This window comes from Tachypleus tridentatus, chromosome 6 (assembly GCF_004210375.1).
Source record: "Tachypleus tridentatus isolate NWPU-2018 chromosome 6, ASM421037v1, whole genome shotgun sequence".
Classification (NCBI taxonomy): domain Eukaryota; kingdom Metazoa; phylum Arthropoda; class Merostomata; order Xiphosura; family Limulidae; genus Tachypleus; species Tachypleus tridentatus.
In genome coordinates this window covers 122,294,684-122,315,174 of record NC_134830.1, presented here as the reverse complement: position 1 = coordinate 122,315,174, position 20,491 = coordinate 122,294,684, and the positions used below count along the sequence as shown (strand labels likewise).

At 33.2% G+C, this 20,491-nt stretch overlaps 1 protein-coding gene across 5 annotated transcripts in view; it reads right to left on the bottom strand.

Annotated features, from left to right (window-relative positions):
* The window catches only part of LOC143253490 (dynein regulatory complex protein 11), a 49,248-nt gene that overhangs the window by 22,575 nt on the left and 6,182 nt on the right, over nucleotides 1–20,491 (bottom strand). For 2 of the 5 annotated variants that reach the window (XR_013029672.1, XM_076507471.1), the window contains exons 4-11: nucleotides 12,201–12,317; nucleotides 11,843–12,034; nucleotides 11,083–11,154; nucleotides 8,007–8,215; nucleotides 6,443–6,545; nucleotides 2,861–2,923; nucleotides 2,332–2,407; nucleotides 1,467–1,615 (exon numbers count right to left, since the gene is read on the bottom strand). Coding sequence is in view for 4 of the 5 variants with exons in the window: in XM_076507471.1 (XP_076363586.1) it covers nucleotides 1,467–1,615; nucleotides 2,332–2,407; nucleotides 2,861–2,923; nucleotides 6,443–6,545; nucleotides 8,007–8,215; nucleotides 11,083–11,154; nucleotides 11,843–12,034; nucleotides 12,201–12,317 (981 nt within the window). In the remaining variant the exon portion in view is untranslated. Of the gene's footprint in view, nucleotides 1–1,466; nucleotides 1,616–2,331; nucleotides 2,408–2,860; nucleotides 2,924–6,442; nucleotides 6,546–8,006; nucleotides 8,216–11,082; nucleotides 11,155–11,842; nucleotides 12,035–12,200; nucleotides 12,318–12,758; nucleotides 12,940–13,261; nucleotides 13,624–20,491 lie in introns of those variants that run through there. The other 3 variants (XM_076507473.1, XM_076507475.1, XM_076507472.1) reach the window with 3 other exon arrangements.

Sequence of the window (20,491 nt, the reverse complement as noted above, 5' to 3'; positions counted from 1 at the left end):
CAATATAGGAGTACACATCAATTCTCAATATAGTAATGAATCTGTATTCTTTATGAGATGCATATACAAATGCTTGAAGATCAGATCTTCCCATCACTAAAAATTAATACCAGTTTTAAACCTCAAGTACAAGGAATATTTAACATTATACTTTCTCCTCAAGAGAAATTAACAATTGGTTTAAAACTATAACCTGGATGGGTTCCATTTCAAAGTTAGTACTGTACAATAATGATTGGAATACACAAATACAATCAAGTTTAGACATTCTAGATAGAACTGGAAACACAAATACATTCATATTTAGATGTTTTATGTAGAACAAGAAACACAAATACATTCAAGTTTAGATGTTTTATGTACAACAGGAAACACAAATACACTCATGTTTAAATGTTTTTATGTGCAACAGGAAACACAAATACACCTATATTTAAATGTTTTATACATAACAGGAAACACAAATATACCTATGTTTAAATGTTTTATACATAACAGGAAACACAAATATGTTCAAGTTTAGATGTTTTATGTAGAACTTGAAACACAAATGCTTTCAAGCCAGAAGCTGTTCCTAAACATTTTACTTAGTGATTACATCATACAGTAATAGTTTTCTTCTATCCCAGCTCACTCATCTACATTAAACTTAAGGCAAGGAATATTATGTCTAGCTAGTTGTAAGCTAGAGGTTATATGGATTTAACATTAAAAAACTCAATGTTGAAATACTTTTTAAACATGAATAATGGCTACATATCTAGGAAAAACATCATCAAAATAACACTTAACTAAATGTAAGTGTAGATGGAAAAACATATATAAATAAATATGAAAAAGACCATCAAATTATACATGTAAATATCACTGAACTTTTACCTGAGCAGCAAAAATACCATTCAAATAATTCTTAACAATAAAAACCAAAAATGAAATTCTATTTGTTCCCAAAACATAGAAATAAAATGCTATTAAAAACAGTTCAGATTGTTACACATCTAATTTAATATACATAATAAAAATATGCAATTGAAATAATTATTAAAAGGTGTTAGTAACTCCTGATAAAAGGTACCAACGAAAAATGTAAGATTAAAAAAAAATTCACAGAATTAGTACTAATAACTACAGAAATAGTTTTCTCACAACACCCAACTGGTTACTACAAGACTTTGAAATTTTTCTTTACGGTGACACTAGCATGAGAATGAATTTAAAAGCAAGACTGATATAATGTACTGATTGCTTCAATTCATATTTTTTTTATATGTCCCTCTGAAACTGACAGGTACAAAAGGCTGAACAGCCCAATTAATGTACTAAATGAGTCATTTTGGTTGATCCTGTGTCACAAACATATTGATAACTGGAGCTAGTTCTAAGTCTCATATTCCACATGTACGCTAAAACCAAGGTAGTGTAAAAACACGACCCTTCAACGTCTGTGGCTAAAAGATATTTCCTACCATCTTCAGTTGCTCTAGCTCTTGTCTCATCAGTTGGTCAACCTGAAAACGGATTTCTGCTTCCACTTCGGGTCTTTTTAGCTCCTTGATCATCTCTTCCTCATTTTTCTGTTGTGTATTTGTTGATTCATCTCTATTGTGCCACACCTCTAAAAAATAAATTAATAAATGAAGAAACCCAAATATAACATAAAATATGTTTAACTCCTGTCTGTTCACTTTCTATAATCTTGTACATATTTGTCTGTATATATGTAAGCATGCAAACATAAAAATTACTAATTATTACACATGTAGAAATAACAACATTTCATATTTCATAAGACAACTTATGCAATTATATTAGTCCTTCTGCATAGTACACGTGTCACTCAGTAAAATTACACTGTGTTATCACTACAACAGTCTTTCCTAAACTCTGGTTCTCCTGGATAGTACATGTGTCATTCAGTAAGATTACACTGTGTTATCACTACAACCTTCCTAAACTCTGGTTCTCCTGGATAGTACATGTGTCACTCAGTAAGATTACACTGTATTATCACTACAACCTTCCTAAACTCTGGTTCTCCTGGACAGTACATGTATCATTCAGTAAGATTACACTGTGTTATCACTACAACCTTCCTAAACTCTGGTTCTCCTGGATAGTACATGTGTCATTCAGTAAGATTACACTGTGTTATCACTACAACCTTCCTAAACTCTGATTCTCCTGGATAGTACATGTGCCATTCAGTAAGATTACACTGTGTTATCACTACAACAGTCCTTCCTACACTTCTATGATGAGGCTAACTATCACTAAATACCTAAAGCTAGAATACCATCCAACAGCTGTATTAAAGATATCTACTATCTTTACCTTTATAAGTTTTACATCCTTCTTCAAGATGTGCAATGAAATTGGAGGGTTTCATCACAAATCCGTGTTCTTCAACCTTTAAAACAGCATGTTAGACAGTTTAGCAGCTTACACACAATCTAATCTTCATAGCTAACACTACAATCTCTCTATATTCCTGTCTGAGGAAGGTTACTAGTTTATAGACATTTTCCAGGTAATTACAGTTCTGTATAATTAAATGATTTGTTAATAAATAAAAACAATTTACATTGCTCCATACTAACTAAACATTTCTCGTATGCACTAATGTACAACATTGTTCTAACTATTAATGTCATAATAAGTTAATGTTATTTGTAATTAATGCTGTTTTATAATAATTAAAAACAATATATTTGAACAAAAAATATTCAATACTAATTTTTAAATTCATTATTTTGCAACTGAGACACCTTCGGAGCTACTGTGGTTGGATCCTTGCTGAGTTTTTAATATAGCCATAATAGAAAGGCTCACACTAATAGAGAATATTAAACCATTTTCTAACCTCTTCTCCTTTTTCCTTTTTTCCTTTTTTTTCTTTGATTGATACTTTCTTAGTTTCATCTTCCTGTGAAGAAAACATTATAAATAGTTATAAATTGGAATTTACATAGTCAAGTCTTTATAAACATTTGTAAGTTGGGCTTAAATAGCCAGGTCTTTATATATAGCTCTAAGTTGGGATGTTAACAATGTTTTTTAGAGTGAAAATGCATTTCTAATCAGTGATTACCTCCCTTCACACTAAGCTGTCTTATTTGTGTCTGCTATCTAAGCAATGCAAAAAATGTTTGTGATTAGTACACCAGTCTACATATTCCATCAATTTTGTAACATTTCTGAACATGTGCATATCATGTGACTGCTCTCCACCAATAGTACTGCACCACCTATATTGGTGTTGCTAGCTCCCTCTGCTTTCCTCTCTGAACACCTTTTCAGTGTAAGAAAGGTTTTAACTTTTGATATAGTTAGAATTCCACATTACAAAGGCAGATGGGTCAGTGTAGATGCAAAATCATTAAACCAAGTGAAAAGCATTCACCCACATGAGCAGGTGTGCCCAAAGTTGAAGAATAAGCACACGTGGGGCACCACACTACTTCTGGAACAGATATGCTCTTCCCCTGGAAAGTAAGAAATTAATCCAAAATGGGTGGAAAAGAAAGTTACTTGCATAAGCAGAATATGGCTTGATAGGTGCAAGCTATCATAGCATAGAAATGGAATGAGCTATATACATTCTCAACCTCAACTGAACACAGTTCCATAACTTATCCTAAGCATTGAAGGTTGAGGATGCAAAAATATTCTAATAACATTGTGGCTAGGGCATGTGGACCCATAACAGGGTATATATAACAATATACCCAACAACCATAACCATAAGGAAACTGAATGTCATACGTCAAGCAACTGGAATTACAAAGAAGATGTAAGCTTTCAGTCATAACAGGACAAACTACTACAGAAGCAGGAAGTACAACAAAAGAGAATCTGGCATTATTTCGACTTAACTATGTGAACAGATTAAAGCTGTAATTAGTCTCAAGGACAAAATAATAATTCACTAAAAGGGCAGAGACATCCTATATCCAGAATTACGAGAAAGGCTTGGAACAATCGCTGAAACATAGGTACAGAGCACAGACTTAATGGTATTACGAGACACACAAAGTCTCCCAAACTCAGCTGTAGAAGAGGGAAAGAACATTCTGCAACCAGAATTAATGAGAAGAGAGTTGTCTATTGCACTCCACCATAGGAAACAAATGTTGTCATACTGAATCTGGCATTAAGAGGAGGATCTGGTGTAGACTGAACCCACTCCACCTGATTAATATATTTTTCTGTTTACTGCTGTCCATCTGAAGAAAAAAAAACATCCAGAGGAAATGAAAGGAGAGAAACTTGGTTGTTTTCTTCTCACTGAGTGGATAATACAGAACATGTACTGTAAAATAAATTTCTAAACTCATTCAAGGGGAAGCAACTGGGAACTGATAAGGACTTTTGTGCCCTAATGAAAAAAATATATATATATAGTGGTGAGTCCAGCAGAATGTCACACAGGAGAGAGTACAATGGGTGTCCACAATTCCCAATTTTAAAAAGCAGACTTACTTCAATTTAGTGAATCAAAGCTTTGGCAGAGATGGGATGAAATACCCTTCTACTTTGATAATGAAGCTTATGAGTGACAACCCACCATAGGTGGAATTGATTAGTATCTAGTATGCACACATATATATACATATACATACACACCACTGGGTAAGCAACTAGTGGTCTTATAGAAACACCCTATCTCTACAGTGAGAATTATATACCTACTCTAAACTAGTGCAAATCTAAGGTAAAGCACACCTGACAAGACAGCATCTTCCACACATAGTGGAATCTCATTACAGTGGTTAAAACTAGGGTTTCTGAAATGAAGATATAAATGAAATCAAGTGATAGGACTTATCCCAGTCAAAGGTAAACTGCCATGGGAGGAAGATAAATTCAGGTCATGCAGATAATTATTGACAGAACTATTAGAATAAGTTCATGTTCCAGCCTGAATGGTCTCTTCCCAAGGAAGCTGAAGTTGTACAGTCAAGATAACAAAAGACACATAATTAAGTTCTACTTTGATGAAAAGTAGGATGATAAAGCATATAGTTAACAATTATGAAAAAATTAATATTCAAATGGATTAATGGAGTACATGTTACCAGTAGCATGGAGGGTGAGGATGCAAAAATATTCTAATAACATTGCACATTTGACATTGCACACTATCTAAACTTGTCTACTTAACAAAATACTTATTAATAAAAAATGGACAAACTATTCAAATATACCTAGTCCACAAAAAATGTAATAATAATAATGAATGTAGAAGCAAATGAAAATAACCTAAAAAACAACTAATTAATATATAACTTTACATTCCTCAAAATTAACCTAGACAATGAAGGGCACTTAATTAAAGGATAAGAAGTTACATGCATAACAATGTCAAAAAATTACTGAAACCAAACACTGAATCAGATGTTACAGGCCATCCTATATCCATCAGATGGAGTATGAAATGCATGGAGGGTGGAGTGGTGTGCTTTGAATGTGAAAGCTTTACAACATATTCTTAATATGTAACTGACATCACTCTAAACATACCTAAAAAAGTCTCTACTAATAGCAAGTGTAGAAAATGATTACATTTACCTACAATACAAAGTAATAATGAACATCGAACATACAATTAATTGAAAGTAACTTATATGGCAAAGCCTTAGCACCAATTACATGAAATATGCAATTCTCCTATGTGCAAATAATAGCAAAGCCACACAAAATACATCTGAACAGGGCCTGTCATGGGTATATCAACCCAGTGTTGAGTGTAGAAGTTTAGAAACGTACCACAGATCTCCTCCTAAGAGAACTGGAAACAAGAAGAAGAAAGGAAGAGAAGAACAGTTCTCCACCAAAGTGAACAACATGGTGACAAGTAATGGAACGTGCCAGAAAAAAAAAATCCAAAGTATCAACTCATTCACTGTATTCTTCCTCATGAAACCACATGAATACAAAGGTTAGTGGCAAAAGCTGTCCACCTCAGGGAGCATTATACAACATAATCAAAAAGCATCTCTGTTTGGCAAAGACACCAGACCCATGCAGAAGAGTTACTTCTATAATAAATCTCAAGAAGTCAGAGAGTAAAATGGGAATTCATGCTGTCCCACATTAAGACATACAGGCCGAGCTGCCTGATGCAGAGTGTATGGCTTTCATGTGGTCAGACTGCTGAAATGGCTAGTGGGAAACTATTGTTCTTGCACATCAGATGGAGTATAAAATGCATGGAGTGTAGAGTGGTATGCTTTGAATGTGAAAGCTTTACAACAGAAACTTCTTTACTGGAAACGATGCTGCATGGTTGTTGTTAGTATACTATGGTGTTATGGACTTTAACTACATGGTGAGGCCCCAAAATCACATTTAATATAATGTACTCGTAATCATATTTATTGATGTTTACATTTGACACTTGAAATTTTAATTCAAAGAGATTTGTAGACAATTAAACAGTAACTTTTTTAATTTCTTCTGTCTGAGCTTCTTCAGGTGGTTTAAAAATCACAGTAGACCCGCCTTCTTCATCTGATGGATATTCTGGAAACTTTCCAGTTTCTTCTCTGTAATGTAAAAAAATATCAAATAGCTATTAAGAAATGTGCATATTAATTACTTGAGCACACTAGTTATATCTGAAGCTAATTTAAAAGTATCAATAATGATACTGAAAATATAAACATTTTGTTATAGTATGTCGTATGACCTAAAAACAATAACACTGAAGAAACTTTACAATCGGAGATGAAGGTTTTGGTTTTGATATTTTTAGATTTCCAATACACCTAATTGTCATGAAACAAGAAAGAGTTTGATTAATATTTTAGCCTGACAAAAACCACATAATTTCTGTTAATTCTTTTCTAAATCAAATATTCTGAATTTTAACAAGTTTTTCAATAAGGAAAAAAAACCATTTGTATGTAACCAATGAATTCGTTATTTTTACAACTATATGGTAGCTGATAATCATACATAAAGACATTACATATCACTTTACATAAAAATATAATAATGTTATTAAAATATTGTAGAAAATACATTCTGTATATTGTAAAACATAATAACATGGAACTCTAATCAAAAATACGAAAATAGCACATAATTAAACTATTTTGAACTGAGATACACCTTATTCCTAATTCTAGAAACTATAAAATTACAAAAACCATTAACTGAATGTAAACAGGAATGAAATAGTAATGTCGACTATAATTTCTAATTTACTAATAAGAGTATTTGTTTGTTTTGGAATTTCACACAAAGCTACTCGAGGGCTATCTGTGCTAGCTGTCCCTAATTTAGCAGTGTAAGACTAGAGAGAAGGCAGCTAGTCATCACCACCCACTGCCAACTCTTGGGCTACTCTTTTACGAATAGTGGGATTGACCGTCACATTATAATGCACCCACGTTATAAAAGGGCAAGCATGTTTGGCGCGACCGGGATGTGAACCTGCGACCCTCAGATTACGAGTTGCACGCCTTAACACGCTTGGCCATGCCGGGCCTACTAATAAGAGTATCTACAAAAAAGGTGGAAAAACTTCAATATGATGTAGAAGTTTACTGCACAGAAAAAAAGACAAAAAACAGATGTGGTTGCAGATGTACATTTATTCTAAATATGCCTTTCAATTAATGATGTTAGTCCTAGATGGTCTCTGACATGTCAAAGTGCAACATGATGTTCATGTGAAGAAGATAAATATTTATTTCCATCAAACAGTATTTGAATATTTCTAGAACCTCTCTAATGCATGTATACTACACCTAGTATTTTTATAAACTGTGAAGTGTAGTGTGAAGTGAAAGCTTCGTAACTTTGATATTAAGTACATAAAACCATGTCGAACAGCAGGGTTTTATAACTGTTTGCAGCACAGCACATTTCTATCAAAATAAACTCTGATTATGCTTGTTAACAATATAAAATTATTAGGAGTTTGAAAGTTACATCAACTACATTTCCCATTTTTTAAAATAAATATACCTGATGTTACCTACTACTGTAACAATTCAAACCTGTTCTTCAAAATCCATTCTCTAATCTGATCTTGCATTTGTTCTTTGATATCTAGCCCTTCAACTTTCTCAAGTCTCTCCTTCACTGCCACTAGGGCTGTTTTGTAGTCTGTTTCATGTTTATCTTGAATCACGTGGCGCTGTTTCTCAATCATAGTGGCTCGATATGTTGCAGTGTGTTCTATGTTAGCAGGTAGAGGATGGGGAACCTTTGGAGAAGAAATGAAAGTTTCATGAAGAGTTAGGTTAAGTTACTTCTATATTCATTCATACAATTAATCAATCAGAAACAGAAGGACCAAATTACTTACAGTAAGATATTATAACTTTAAAAGTTTTATACTATGTTCTATCTAGATATTATTACTGTAACAATTTTATACTATGTACTATCTAGATATTATTACTGTAACAATTTTATACTATGTACTATCTAGATATTATAACCATAACAGTTTTATGCTATGTACTATCTGGATACTATAACTGTAACAGTTTTATACTATGTACTATCTAGATGTTATAAATGTAACAGTTTTATACTATGTACTCTCTAGATATTATTACTATAAAAGTTTTATACTATGTACTATTTAGATATTATAATTGTAACAGTTTTATGCTATGTACTGTCTAGATACTATAACTGTAACAGTTTTATACTATGTACCAACCATATATTATAACTGTAAAAGTTTTATATCATGTACTATCCCGATATTATCACTGTAAAACTTTTATATGATGTACTATTACTCATAATGGTGAAATTCTTTATTAAATAACTACTATTACTCATAATGGTGTAATCACATATTAAATAATTGTACTATTACACAATACTATTACTCAGAATGGTGAAATTATTTATTAAATAACTGTACTATTACTCAGAATGGTGTAATTATATATTAAATAACTGTACTATTACTCATAATAGTAAAATTATTTATTAAAGAGCTGTATTATTACTCATAATGGTGAAATTATTTCTTAAATAACTGTACTATTACTCGTAATAGTATAATCACATAATAAATAATTGTATTATTACTCAGAATGGTGTAATCATATATCAAATAACTGCACTATTACTCAGAATGGTGAAATTATTTCTTAAATAATTGTATTATTACATATAAGGGTGTAATCATATATTAAAAACTGTACTATTACTCATAATGGCATAACGATATATTTAATAGCTGTATTATTACTCAGAATGGTGAAATTATTTCTTAAATAACTGTACTATTACTCAGAATGGTATAATTATATATTAAATAACTGTACTGTTACTCATAATGGTGTAATCATATATTAAATAACTGTACTATTATACTCAGAATGGTGTAATTATTTATTATTGTACTATTACTCATAATGGTGTAATCATATACTAAATAACTGTACTATTATACTCAGAATGGTGTAATTATTTATTATTGTACTATTACTCATAATGGTGTAATTATTTATTAAATAACTGTACTATTATTCAGAATGGTGTGATTATTTATTAAATAACTGTATTATTACTCATAATGGTGCAAGTACTGAAAATATTTATGCAGCAGATTTTGATATCATTGAATTTAATTATCCAATGGTTGGCTTAATAACTTAAACAAAGGGTATATAATCAACATGGTATTGTTTTCAGGAAAGAAATCGAGCATAAACCTGGACACTGTCAACAAGTGGTATCAAAATCTTCCATCTTTCATTGAAGGTTATTAGGATAAAAGACATATCCTACATGATTGAAACTGGCCTGTTTTATCACACACTGCCGGATCAATCTCTTGCTGCACATTGTGACCAGCAGGTCAGAAACAAAAGTAAATATTTCATCATGGTCGTAGTGTGTGCTAACACACTGGAAGAGTTTAAACAGCTATTGGTCATTAGAAAATACCCCTGAGATCTGTAACATGTAAAAGCCCTCCCTCCACATAACATACAAGTGGAATAAAAAGGCATGGATGACCAGTGGTCTTTAAAAAGAATAGCTACAGTCCTTTGACTGAAAAGTGCAGTGGCAAAGCTGGAATGTTTTCCTATTTGTTGACAACAGTCCATGTCATAGTAACATACAACTCATGAACACTCACACCCTGTTTTTCCCTCATAATTGCACCTCGATCCTCTTGCAAACCTTTGACAAGGGTGTCTAGAGAAAACAGTTTCTTTGAGCTGTCCTAACACAATAGGAAATTGTAACAGATTTTGACATATAGCTAAATGGCTTTAAATGTGTACATCAAACAAATTCTAAAATTAAGTATGATTAATATGGAATCCAGTTTTTCTATGGCTCATTTTTGCTATTAAGGACACCTTGCTATAGAAGGCATTTGAACACAATCAAAAGTGCAACCTTAGTTTTCAGGTTCTGTTGTACATGGGGTCCAGAAATTCAATGAGATTGTTTTGTTCTAGCTGCTTTGTTCCTTTAATAGATAGTGTTTATTCTGCCTGAAAAGATATTTCAGGGACTCAAACATCCAGTTTAAAGGATTACCAACTGTAATGTCCTTTGCCATATGACTTGATACTGTCTCTATGTTACAGCCAATCAATGCTGTGACACAACATATATGACATACTGGTGTCATCAACATGGAAACCAAATTTGACTGTTAAATTCACACATAGTTTCTTAATACAGAATTATATCTGGAGTTTATAAAGTAAAGATAAGAGTTCGTAATTAAACATAAGTCTCCACCAAGAGAAACCATGCTGTGGATCTACTTATGATCCAGTAGAAGTGATTATCTTTCACATGGTATGCATGATATGTTTTCTTTTTGCCTGTTTTAAAACAAGTTGTTTCACTCAATATGAAAACTTATAGTAAATGGTTATAATTCTAACACAGTAGTGACCACAACTTTTACAAAGTTAAATATCAAACAATACCATTCCTAGGAATATTAGTTCCTCTTCTCTCTCCTCTACAACTTTAATATTAACATGTGGTTAGCTTCTCTGTATTATATACAACATAGATGGTTATAATTCTAACACATTAGTGACCACAACTTTTACAAAGTTAAATATCAAACAATACCATTCCTAGGAATATTAGTTCCTCTTCTCTCTTTTCTGCAACTTTTTGTCTGGCCCAGTATCCTCTCCACATCTATGTATTTAAGCAATACAATTTTAAAACATCATAACAACAAATGTTACAGTGATATCATATAACAAAATGTTCCAGTGATCTATACTTAGATAGTTTCATGCTATCTAAAAGAGAATGTCACATTTTATGTTTCAATGTTCAGTTTAATAAGAAACATAATGTCACAATTATCTCATTTCCATATCAACTTAGGGTAAATTATTAATTGAAATCAAAGTAATTCATATTTAGTTCATATTCCCATCGTTTTTAAATGTTTAATGTCAAGACATTAAAGTAATGACATAGTGATCCTATCTTTTCTTCTCCTCTCAGTATTTGATATATCATATAACAGGCTTGTTGACCCTGTGTTTCTATAATGTCACTATACATGATAAACTTTGTATTAGTCAATATTATACATTTAATGATGAAGGGCATAACTACAACAGTTCTTCAGAGTGTGCAAAACTTTAATATCTTTACTACAAACTAACAGACTTCTAAATGTCCTGGAAAAGTAATATGTTTCTTTCAAATTATACCAGATAGGTACAATCATTTTTAATGAGTTTCTCATGTAAACCCGTTGTTTCCTGGTTCACTGTTCAACAAAACTTAATGCTATCAACTAAGTGAGTGCCTCAAGTTGCACTTCATGATGTTAATAGATACATTATAAAAACAGACTATGAACACCTGCCTTTTGAATTCGAATAGCAGCTTCTTGTAGAGGTATAATAGTTGGTTTTCCTAAGGGTAAATGCAAGTCTTTTCCTTCCTTCTGATGAATTTCTCTCATAATAGCTGCTCGTAGTCTTCCTTGACGAGCTCTTTCGTGTCTCTGAATCAGCAGCACAGCTTCTTCCCTCGACATAAGTGATCCCTCTTCCCCCTAAAATTAAAAATATGTGGTGATAAGATAAGTCAGTGTAAGGACCTGAATCAGTAAAATAGTTTCTTCCCTCAACATATGTGATCCCTCTTCTCCTAAAATTAAAAATATGCAGTGATCAGATAAGCCAGTGTGAAGGTATTCATCTTTGACAGAATGTACTTACTGAATAAGTAGGTACAGCCAAACTCTCAAGTATAGGCCGTAGAACTTTGTCTCTTTCCATTTCCTCATCAGATTTTTCTCTCAAAAAATACTTAGGGATGGGCATTTCGAGATCTGCCTAAAAATATAAAAATTAGGTACATGCCATCTTAAAATAAACAATTAGAATCTGTTTTTCTTTTATTATTTTACAAGTTTAATGATGGAAACTACATTTACTTTCTGCAAACTAACAAAACTCTTCAACAAATGTGTATTATACAAAAAAAAAGGATTTCAAACTCACATCTGAGTATAACATAGAATAGAACTGTTATTACTATGGCATATTCAGGTAAAACTGAATCAACTCTTTAGCTACACTAGATAAATCAGTTTAATAACCAGAGATTTAATAAAGATAATACCCTAAATCTTACTGTCTGTATTAACCTCCAATGAAACAGCAAAACTTAGCACAAAGTGAAACATACAAATACTCTTTATTATACAATGAAACATCATGTTTATACACCTGCCTGGATGTTAAAAACACATTGGATTATAAAATTATACTAACTCTTCCATAAGTTTATTCTGGCAAGATCTTTTATCACTTTCTTTAAAATGAAAACCAATGTTAAAGGACAAAATTCTATATTGTTTAAGTTCCATACTTCTTAACATTAAAAAATACTACACATATATTGAGAGTGACAAGAGTTACTCGTGCGACCGTTCATTCTTACTGCAACACAGATGGGATGTCATGTGAACAACCTTCGAAGGGCAATGCTATCAGCAGTCTCACATAATATCCCATATTAAGCAATGTTTGTCTCTGGTAATAACAGGTGTTATAAACAGAATGTAAAAGGTAATTTCAAACAACATCAACCAAGTTTAGTATTAAACTAATAAATGTTCAGAACAAAGAATGAATTCAGAATAAACATTATTATGTAACAAGAAAGTATAAGCCCACAGTATGCTCACAAACCACATTAATACATTATTTTGTTTAGAGTTGGGTGATTAGTTCAATTAATCAATATAATCCCATTATCTATGAGTATCAATTACCTTGATTAGTCGCATGCAGTACAACTGATTAATTGAAATTACAATGAAATCAATAAATGTTATATAAAAACAAACTAACAGAAAAAAGTGTTTCTGTTTATTAGTGTCATAGATTTATTGTCATTATGATTAATTTACTACTGTTCAGGTTAATCCAGGGGACCCCAACCGGCGGGTTGCGACCCCCTAGGGGGTCGCAAAGCCTTGGCAGGGGAGTCGCGTAGCCTTGTTAGAAGTAGATTGGGATAACATTAATTTTATTACATCAATTACATTTTCATGCTCTTACATTTTTTTTGTTTCGGTGCAAAGCAAAATGTGTGCTACGTTAGTTCAATGTCATTAGGTAATATTATGGGTGTATGTATGCGTGCCTGTGAGTGAATGTGTATGTGTCTGCAACTGTATGTATGTGTGTACTAGTGAGTAGCGAGTATGTGAGTGCACGCGCATGTACGTATGCTTGTGTGTCTGTTTAGCTGTGATTAAGTGTATGTGTGCTCGCTGTCGACACGTGAGTCACATGTCCGTTGCTGATTGGTGGATGACGAATCGCGCGACTGGCCACGCTCCCTTCCCTCGCAATACTCTACATGCACCCCCCACAAGTAGTCAGTGTAAGATCTACAGTTGCCAAAGCGTTCATTATTCAACATTTTTATTTTATTTTAACAAGGAGATAAGTAAGCAGTAGAGGTGAGTTGTGTCCATGGCTAAACGGCGCAGATACTCAGAATGCTACCTCAACATTGGCTTCACCACTGTGCTCGCCAACGACGGCATCGAGAAACCACAGTGTGTTTTGTGCCAGGCTGTCCTGAGTGCAGAGTCAATGAAACCATCAAAACTCAAGCATCATCTCGAGACGAAACATCCAGAACACGCAAAGAAGGGTTTGGATTTCTTCAAACGGCATGAACGGTGTCTTAAAAGCCAAAATATCGATAGAAGTGGGTCATTTCAGCAGCAGAGTGCAGCCATAGTGGAAGCTCCATATGAGATTGCATTCGAAATTGCTAAACAAAAAAAGCCTCACACGATTGGAGAAAAACTTCTTAAACCCTGCATGATGAAAGCAGTAAATCTTATTCTTGGAGAAGCCAGTGCAAAGAAGATGCAGCAAGTATCCCTGTCAAATAATACTATACAGAGGCGCATTTCTAAAATGTCTATGGATGTGAAGGAACAGGTTTTGACTGAAATCAAGGGTTCCCCTTTGTTCTCCTTTCAGCTCGACGAGTCAACAGATGTAAGTTCATGTTCTCAGTTGCTTGTCTTCGTGAGATACATTAATTCAGGTGACATCAAAAAACGAATTCTTATTCTGCAGTGCACTTGAAACCACAACAAAAGCTGATGATGTCATGGAAAAAGTTTCAACTTTTTTTCAAGATGAAGATCTTCAATGGGAAAACGTGTGTGGGGTTTGTACGGATGGGGCACCGGCTATGCTGGGATCGAAATCAGGATTCCAGTCGAGAGTGAAGAAGCTAGCACCTCAAGCAAAGGGCATCCACTGCATGATTCACCAATATGCTCTCGCCAGTAAGACTCTCCCTGCCTCTCTGCAGGAAGTGCTTGAATCTGTAATCAAAATTGTAAATTATGTGAAGACTCAAGCACTCAACACTCGCCTATTTAAAAAAGAACTATGCAAACACAAGAATGCTGACCACGAAGTCCTTCTCTTCTACACAACAGTACGTTGGTTGTCGAAAGGAAACGTTATTAATCGTGTCTTTGAAATGAAAGATGAAATAAAGCTATTCCTGGAGACTCAAGAAAGGAAAGATCTTGTAGCTCACTTTGAAGATGAAGCATGGAATAAAAGGGTTGCGTACCTAGTCGACATTTATGACCAGCTGAACAAGCTCAATTTGAAGCTTCAAGGAAGGGAAACACATGTTCTCCTTTTTCAAGATAGTCTTCGGGCCTTTGTTTCCAAACTGCAGAACTGGCGTCGGAAAACCAATCTTGGAAACATCGCTATATTTGAAAAACTTTGTGGAGTGACGGATGAGTCTCAGATCCAACTGGATCAGTTCCTCAAGGATGAAATTACCGAACATCTTCAGTCGCTAGAAAAGGAATTCGAGCATTACTTCCCTGAGCTATCACAGGAACAGGAGGCCCTGGTAAGGAACCCATTTTGTACTGAACTTGATGTATCCAGCATCCCAGATGATATCCAAGATGAATTTCTGGATCTAAGGTTTGTTTTTGTTTTTTGGAATTTCGCACAAAGCTACTCGAGGGCTATCTGTGCTAGCCGTCCCTAATTTAGCAGTGTAAGACTAGAGTGAAGGCAGCTAGTCATCACCACCCACCACCAACTCTTGGGCTACTCTTTTACCAACGAATAATGGGATTGACCGTCACATTATACACGCCCACAGCTGGGAGGGCGAGCATATTTAGCGCGACCCTCGGATTACGAGTCGCACGCCTTACACACTTGGCCATGCCAGGCCCTGGATCTAAGGAACGACTCTTCAGCTCGTGATCTCTTCAAGGTGACATCCGTGACTCAGTTCTGGTGCGCTATGTATCAGTCATACTCCAAAGTCAGCATGATAGCTTTACGTGTCCTTGTTCTATTTGCTTCTACCTACTTGTGTGAGGCAGGATTTTCCACTCTTGTCAATATAAAAACTAAAAATAGGAACAGATTGGATGTTGGAGATGACATGAGACTGGCTCTAACAAACGCTCGGCCACGAATTTCAAAGCTTGCTGCTGAAATGCAACATCACGCATCTCACTAGCTAGGTTGGATAGCTGTTCAAACCTATGTTAATATTATTTTAAGAAATATATGTTCTTTTTGTGAATTCAGGTTGGACCAATGTGATTGAATTTGCTAATAAATAATTACAGAATTTTAAAATATTTTTTAGATGTTTCTTTCCCTCTCCTTCACAGAAAATAAAAGAAAAATTAAGCTGCTGATAGTAAGCCCTAAGTAGGGGTCACATGGGTTTCAAACTTTTAGGTAAGGGATCGCGAGTGCCAAAAGGTTGGGAACCCCTGGGTTAATCATTTAGTGTCAAGATTCACAAATATATCAAACTAATGAAGAATAGTGATTCCAGTTATTTTTTAGGTTCATTTACTTCAATAATTCTACAGGTGTAACAACAAGCTTGCATATACAACATTCTCAAAGTGACCTAGTGACCATTGCAGAGATGCCAACTATTTCAAATGACTGAGCGTAATGATGGTAGACAGAACCCGTACAGATATCGTACAACCACTAGATACAGTTTTGAGTCATCCATGTCTGTGGATCCATCTGTGGCTAAACTGTAAACACTGTTAGTAAGTGTGCTTGAAATCATTTTGTCATCTTCACAACCCAACATTTGTACAATGGCTGTAGTTTTGGTTCTAGCACAGCCATATTTTTTTGCTATATCAGAGTCTGGGAACATTTTTCTGAATAGATGTCCTGCATGATCAGCTACAGCTAGGGGTAAATTATGAGCAATGACGAATTGCGTGAACATTACTTCTGCATTTATGGTTTCATATTCTGAATTCTTACTCATAAATGTCGTTATCTGTATCGTTTTTGTCTTCGCCTCAGCCTTTTGTTGGTGAGATGCCGATTTTGTACGGCTGAAACAATCGTTTATCCCGCCATGCGCCACAGAAAAATCGATGTGACAAACTGTACAAAACGCATGACTGTCACTGACTTTTGATGCAATGACTGGATATTTTGCACTGTACTCTTTCCTAAATTTTCGATTTACAGTTTTAGTCCTTTTAGATTTGTCAGAAACAAGACAATCTGGTGAACGAGGCCTCTTCTTTTCCAACTTGTGAACGATCACATTGGTGTTTCTATGCCGCTTAGAAAACGAGAAATACCCATCTGCGCGAGCGCTGATTGGCTGACAAGCACTGATGACGTAGTATGGATTCCCCCACGTACCCAGTATTGAGAAGTTACAAATATTTTTTATTATTTCAAGCACAAACATGATTATCGCATGTAGCAATTTGGGCTATGTCTTCTATTTATTATCAAAATGTATTTGTATCTCACTAAAAATTTTCTTTTCACCCCTTTCAAGCCCTGTGGGAACAATTTATAACTTTATTGCATAGGCCTACATAATATATAATAATTTGGGAGTTGCAACAAGTTGTAATATTTGTCTGAGCGTATAGTCGTAATGTATACACCAAAATCGTAATGGTTGGCATCTCTGCCATTGTTTACAAAACTAGTCAGTCACAATGAAGCTGCCCTTTGTGTTCAATTTGCATGTGTAAATAAAGGTGTAGCTTTAACTTAACTGAAAATGTAACGAGTATTACGATAAAACTGTTTTAACTAAAAAAGTTACAAAAACTTATTTATCCTTTATTCAGTCAGAAGATTGTTAATTACTGAAAAAGTTGCTTATTTAACTGTGTTTATCAGATATTAATAGGCCTGAACTACTTCTAACAAAGCATGAATGTAAATGAAGGATAATATATTATGATACATCAATCACACTACATCTGCTATTTCCAGTGGCAACAAGCCTTTTTAACCCAATACCAGGACTTGATGGCCAGATAAGACATGATAGACATTGGAATGAACTAGATACTGTGTACATGATTATGTTTTAAAAACAACTGTTATGATATGATCAGATTGAACAAGTAATTATTATTAGTTAATATATTTATAAATTACATTTCTAGAATAATAAATCATAACATGTTTATTTATTTACGATAACATTCCATCAGTGTTTAACATTATTAAGTTATTAATTACTTACATAAACATTACTATTTAATTAAAAATACTGAAAGCTAAATAGGAAGCACTGAAACAGAAAAGTCATGTTATTTAAATGTTGCTTCATAGGTAAGCCTAAAATACTGTAAAATGAAAGCATATTAATCATTTTAATGTGTTTTTCTCTAAACTACTGTTTGTATTGACAACTTCTCACACAAAACCTTTTGGTGTTTTTTACACTTACAGAGAAGTTAACTCATCATTTAACATTTTCAAGCTGATGATATAAGTGGAAACAACTTACACTACAATCATTCTCACATTTCTTATAAGACATGAAATTCTATTTTATGAATCACTTTAATCTCTGCCAATAAGTCTTCTATTATCATCATAAGATTTACTTCCATACTGTCTTTGTATTTCTAAGGATTTCAGTATGAACTTTTTTTTTAATGATCCACAACACTGTAACCAGGTCCTTAACTAGTTTTATCACATTAAATCTTAAGTTAATTATTTTTAACCAAGAATTAATTAATGTAGTTTTAGTATACCAGTCTTCTGAATATGTCTAGGTGGAAACAAACCAAACAGTATTCAGTGTACTTTCAGTTTCTTACTGGTTATGTATTACAGTAACACTGTACAGAGAATACAGTTTCATATACAACAGTTTAGTATCTTAATCAAAATCTGTTGTAGCTAAAGATGTCTATAAAATGAAACACACTATTTGTAAAACATCTTAATAAAAGTTAATAAACTAGCATCAGTGTATCTGAAACAATGTTCACTCTAGATTGGTTTCTTTGCAGATGTAATGAGTACATTTTGTTAAATTAACATCAGTGAATCTGAAACAATGTTCACTCTAGATTGATTTCTTTACAGATGTAATGAGTACATTTTGTTAAATTAATGTAAGTGTATCTGAAACAATGTTCACTCTAGATTGGTTTCTTTACAGATGTAATGAGTACATTTTGTTAAATTAATGTAAGTGTATCTGAAACAATGTTCACTCTAGATTGGTTTCTTTACAGATGTAATGAGTACATTTTGTTAAATTAATGTAAGTGTATCTGAAACAATGTTCACTCTAGATTGGTTTCTTTACAGATGTAATGAGTACATTTTGTTAAATTAGCATCACTGTATCTGAAACAATGTTCACTCTAGATTGGTTTCTTTGCAGATGTAATGAGTACATTTTGTTAAATTAACATCAGTGAATCTGAAACAATGTTCACTCTAGATTGCTTTCTTTACAGATGTAATGAGTACATTTTGTTAAATTAATGTAAGTGTATCTGAAACAATTTTCACTCTAGATTGGTTTCTTTACAGATGTAATGAGTACATTTTGTTAAATTAGCATCACTGTATCTGAAACAATGTTCACTCTAGATTGGTTTCTTTGCAGATGTAATGAGTACATTTTGTTAAATTAACATCAGTGAATCTGAAACAATGTTCACTCTAGATTGATTTCTTTACAGATGTAATGAGTACATTTTGTTAAATTAATGTAAGTGTATCTGAAACAATGTTCACTCTAGATTGGTTTCTTTACAGATGTAATGAGTACATTTTGTTAAATTAATGTAAGTGTATCTGAAACAATGTTCACTCTAGATTGGTTTCTTTACAGATGTAATGAGTACATTTTGTTAAATTAACATCACTGTATCTGAAACAATGTTCACTCTAGATTGGTTTCTTTGCAGATGTAATGAGTACATTTTGTTAAATTAACATCAGTGAATCTGAAACAATGTTCACTCTAGATTGATTTCTTTACAGATGTAATGAGTACATTTTGTTAAATTAATGTAAGTGTATCTGAAACAATGTTCACTCTAGATTGGTTTCTTTACAGATGTAATGAGTACATTTTTTTAAATTAACATCAAGTGTATCTGAAACAATGTTCACTCTAGATTGGTTTCTTTACAGATGTAATGAGTACATTTTGTTAAATTAGCATCTCTGTATCAGAAACAATGTTCACTCTAGATTGATTTCTTAACAGATGTAATGAGTATATTTTTTTTAAATTAACATCAAGTGTATCTGAAACAATGTTCACTCTGGATTGGTTTCTTTACAGATGTAATGAGTACATTTTGTTAAATTAGCATCACTGTATCAGAAACAATGTTCACTCTAGATTGGTTTTGTTATAGATATAATGAATCCATTTTATCATTGTCAACAGTTTGTGACATTAAGTGATATTAAGCTTTGGAATGACATGGCACAGTAGTTAACACCATGGTTTCTTAAACAAAATATTATAGGTTTGAGGTTTGTTTGTGTCTAGTTATTACTCTTGGGTAAGAGACTTTATTCCCAAATGATAGGGGTTGACCTGATAGCTGAAGTATGGGCAAAATGCCACTGTTTCCACCACTGTGTTGTTTAGGCGTGGGATAAATTTAAATTTCAACTTTAATACTTAACTGTACTGTTTTTTA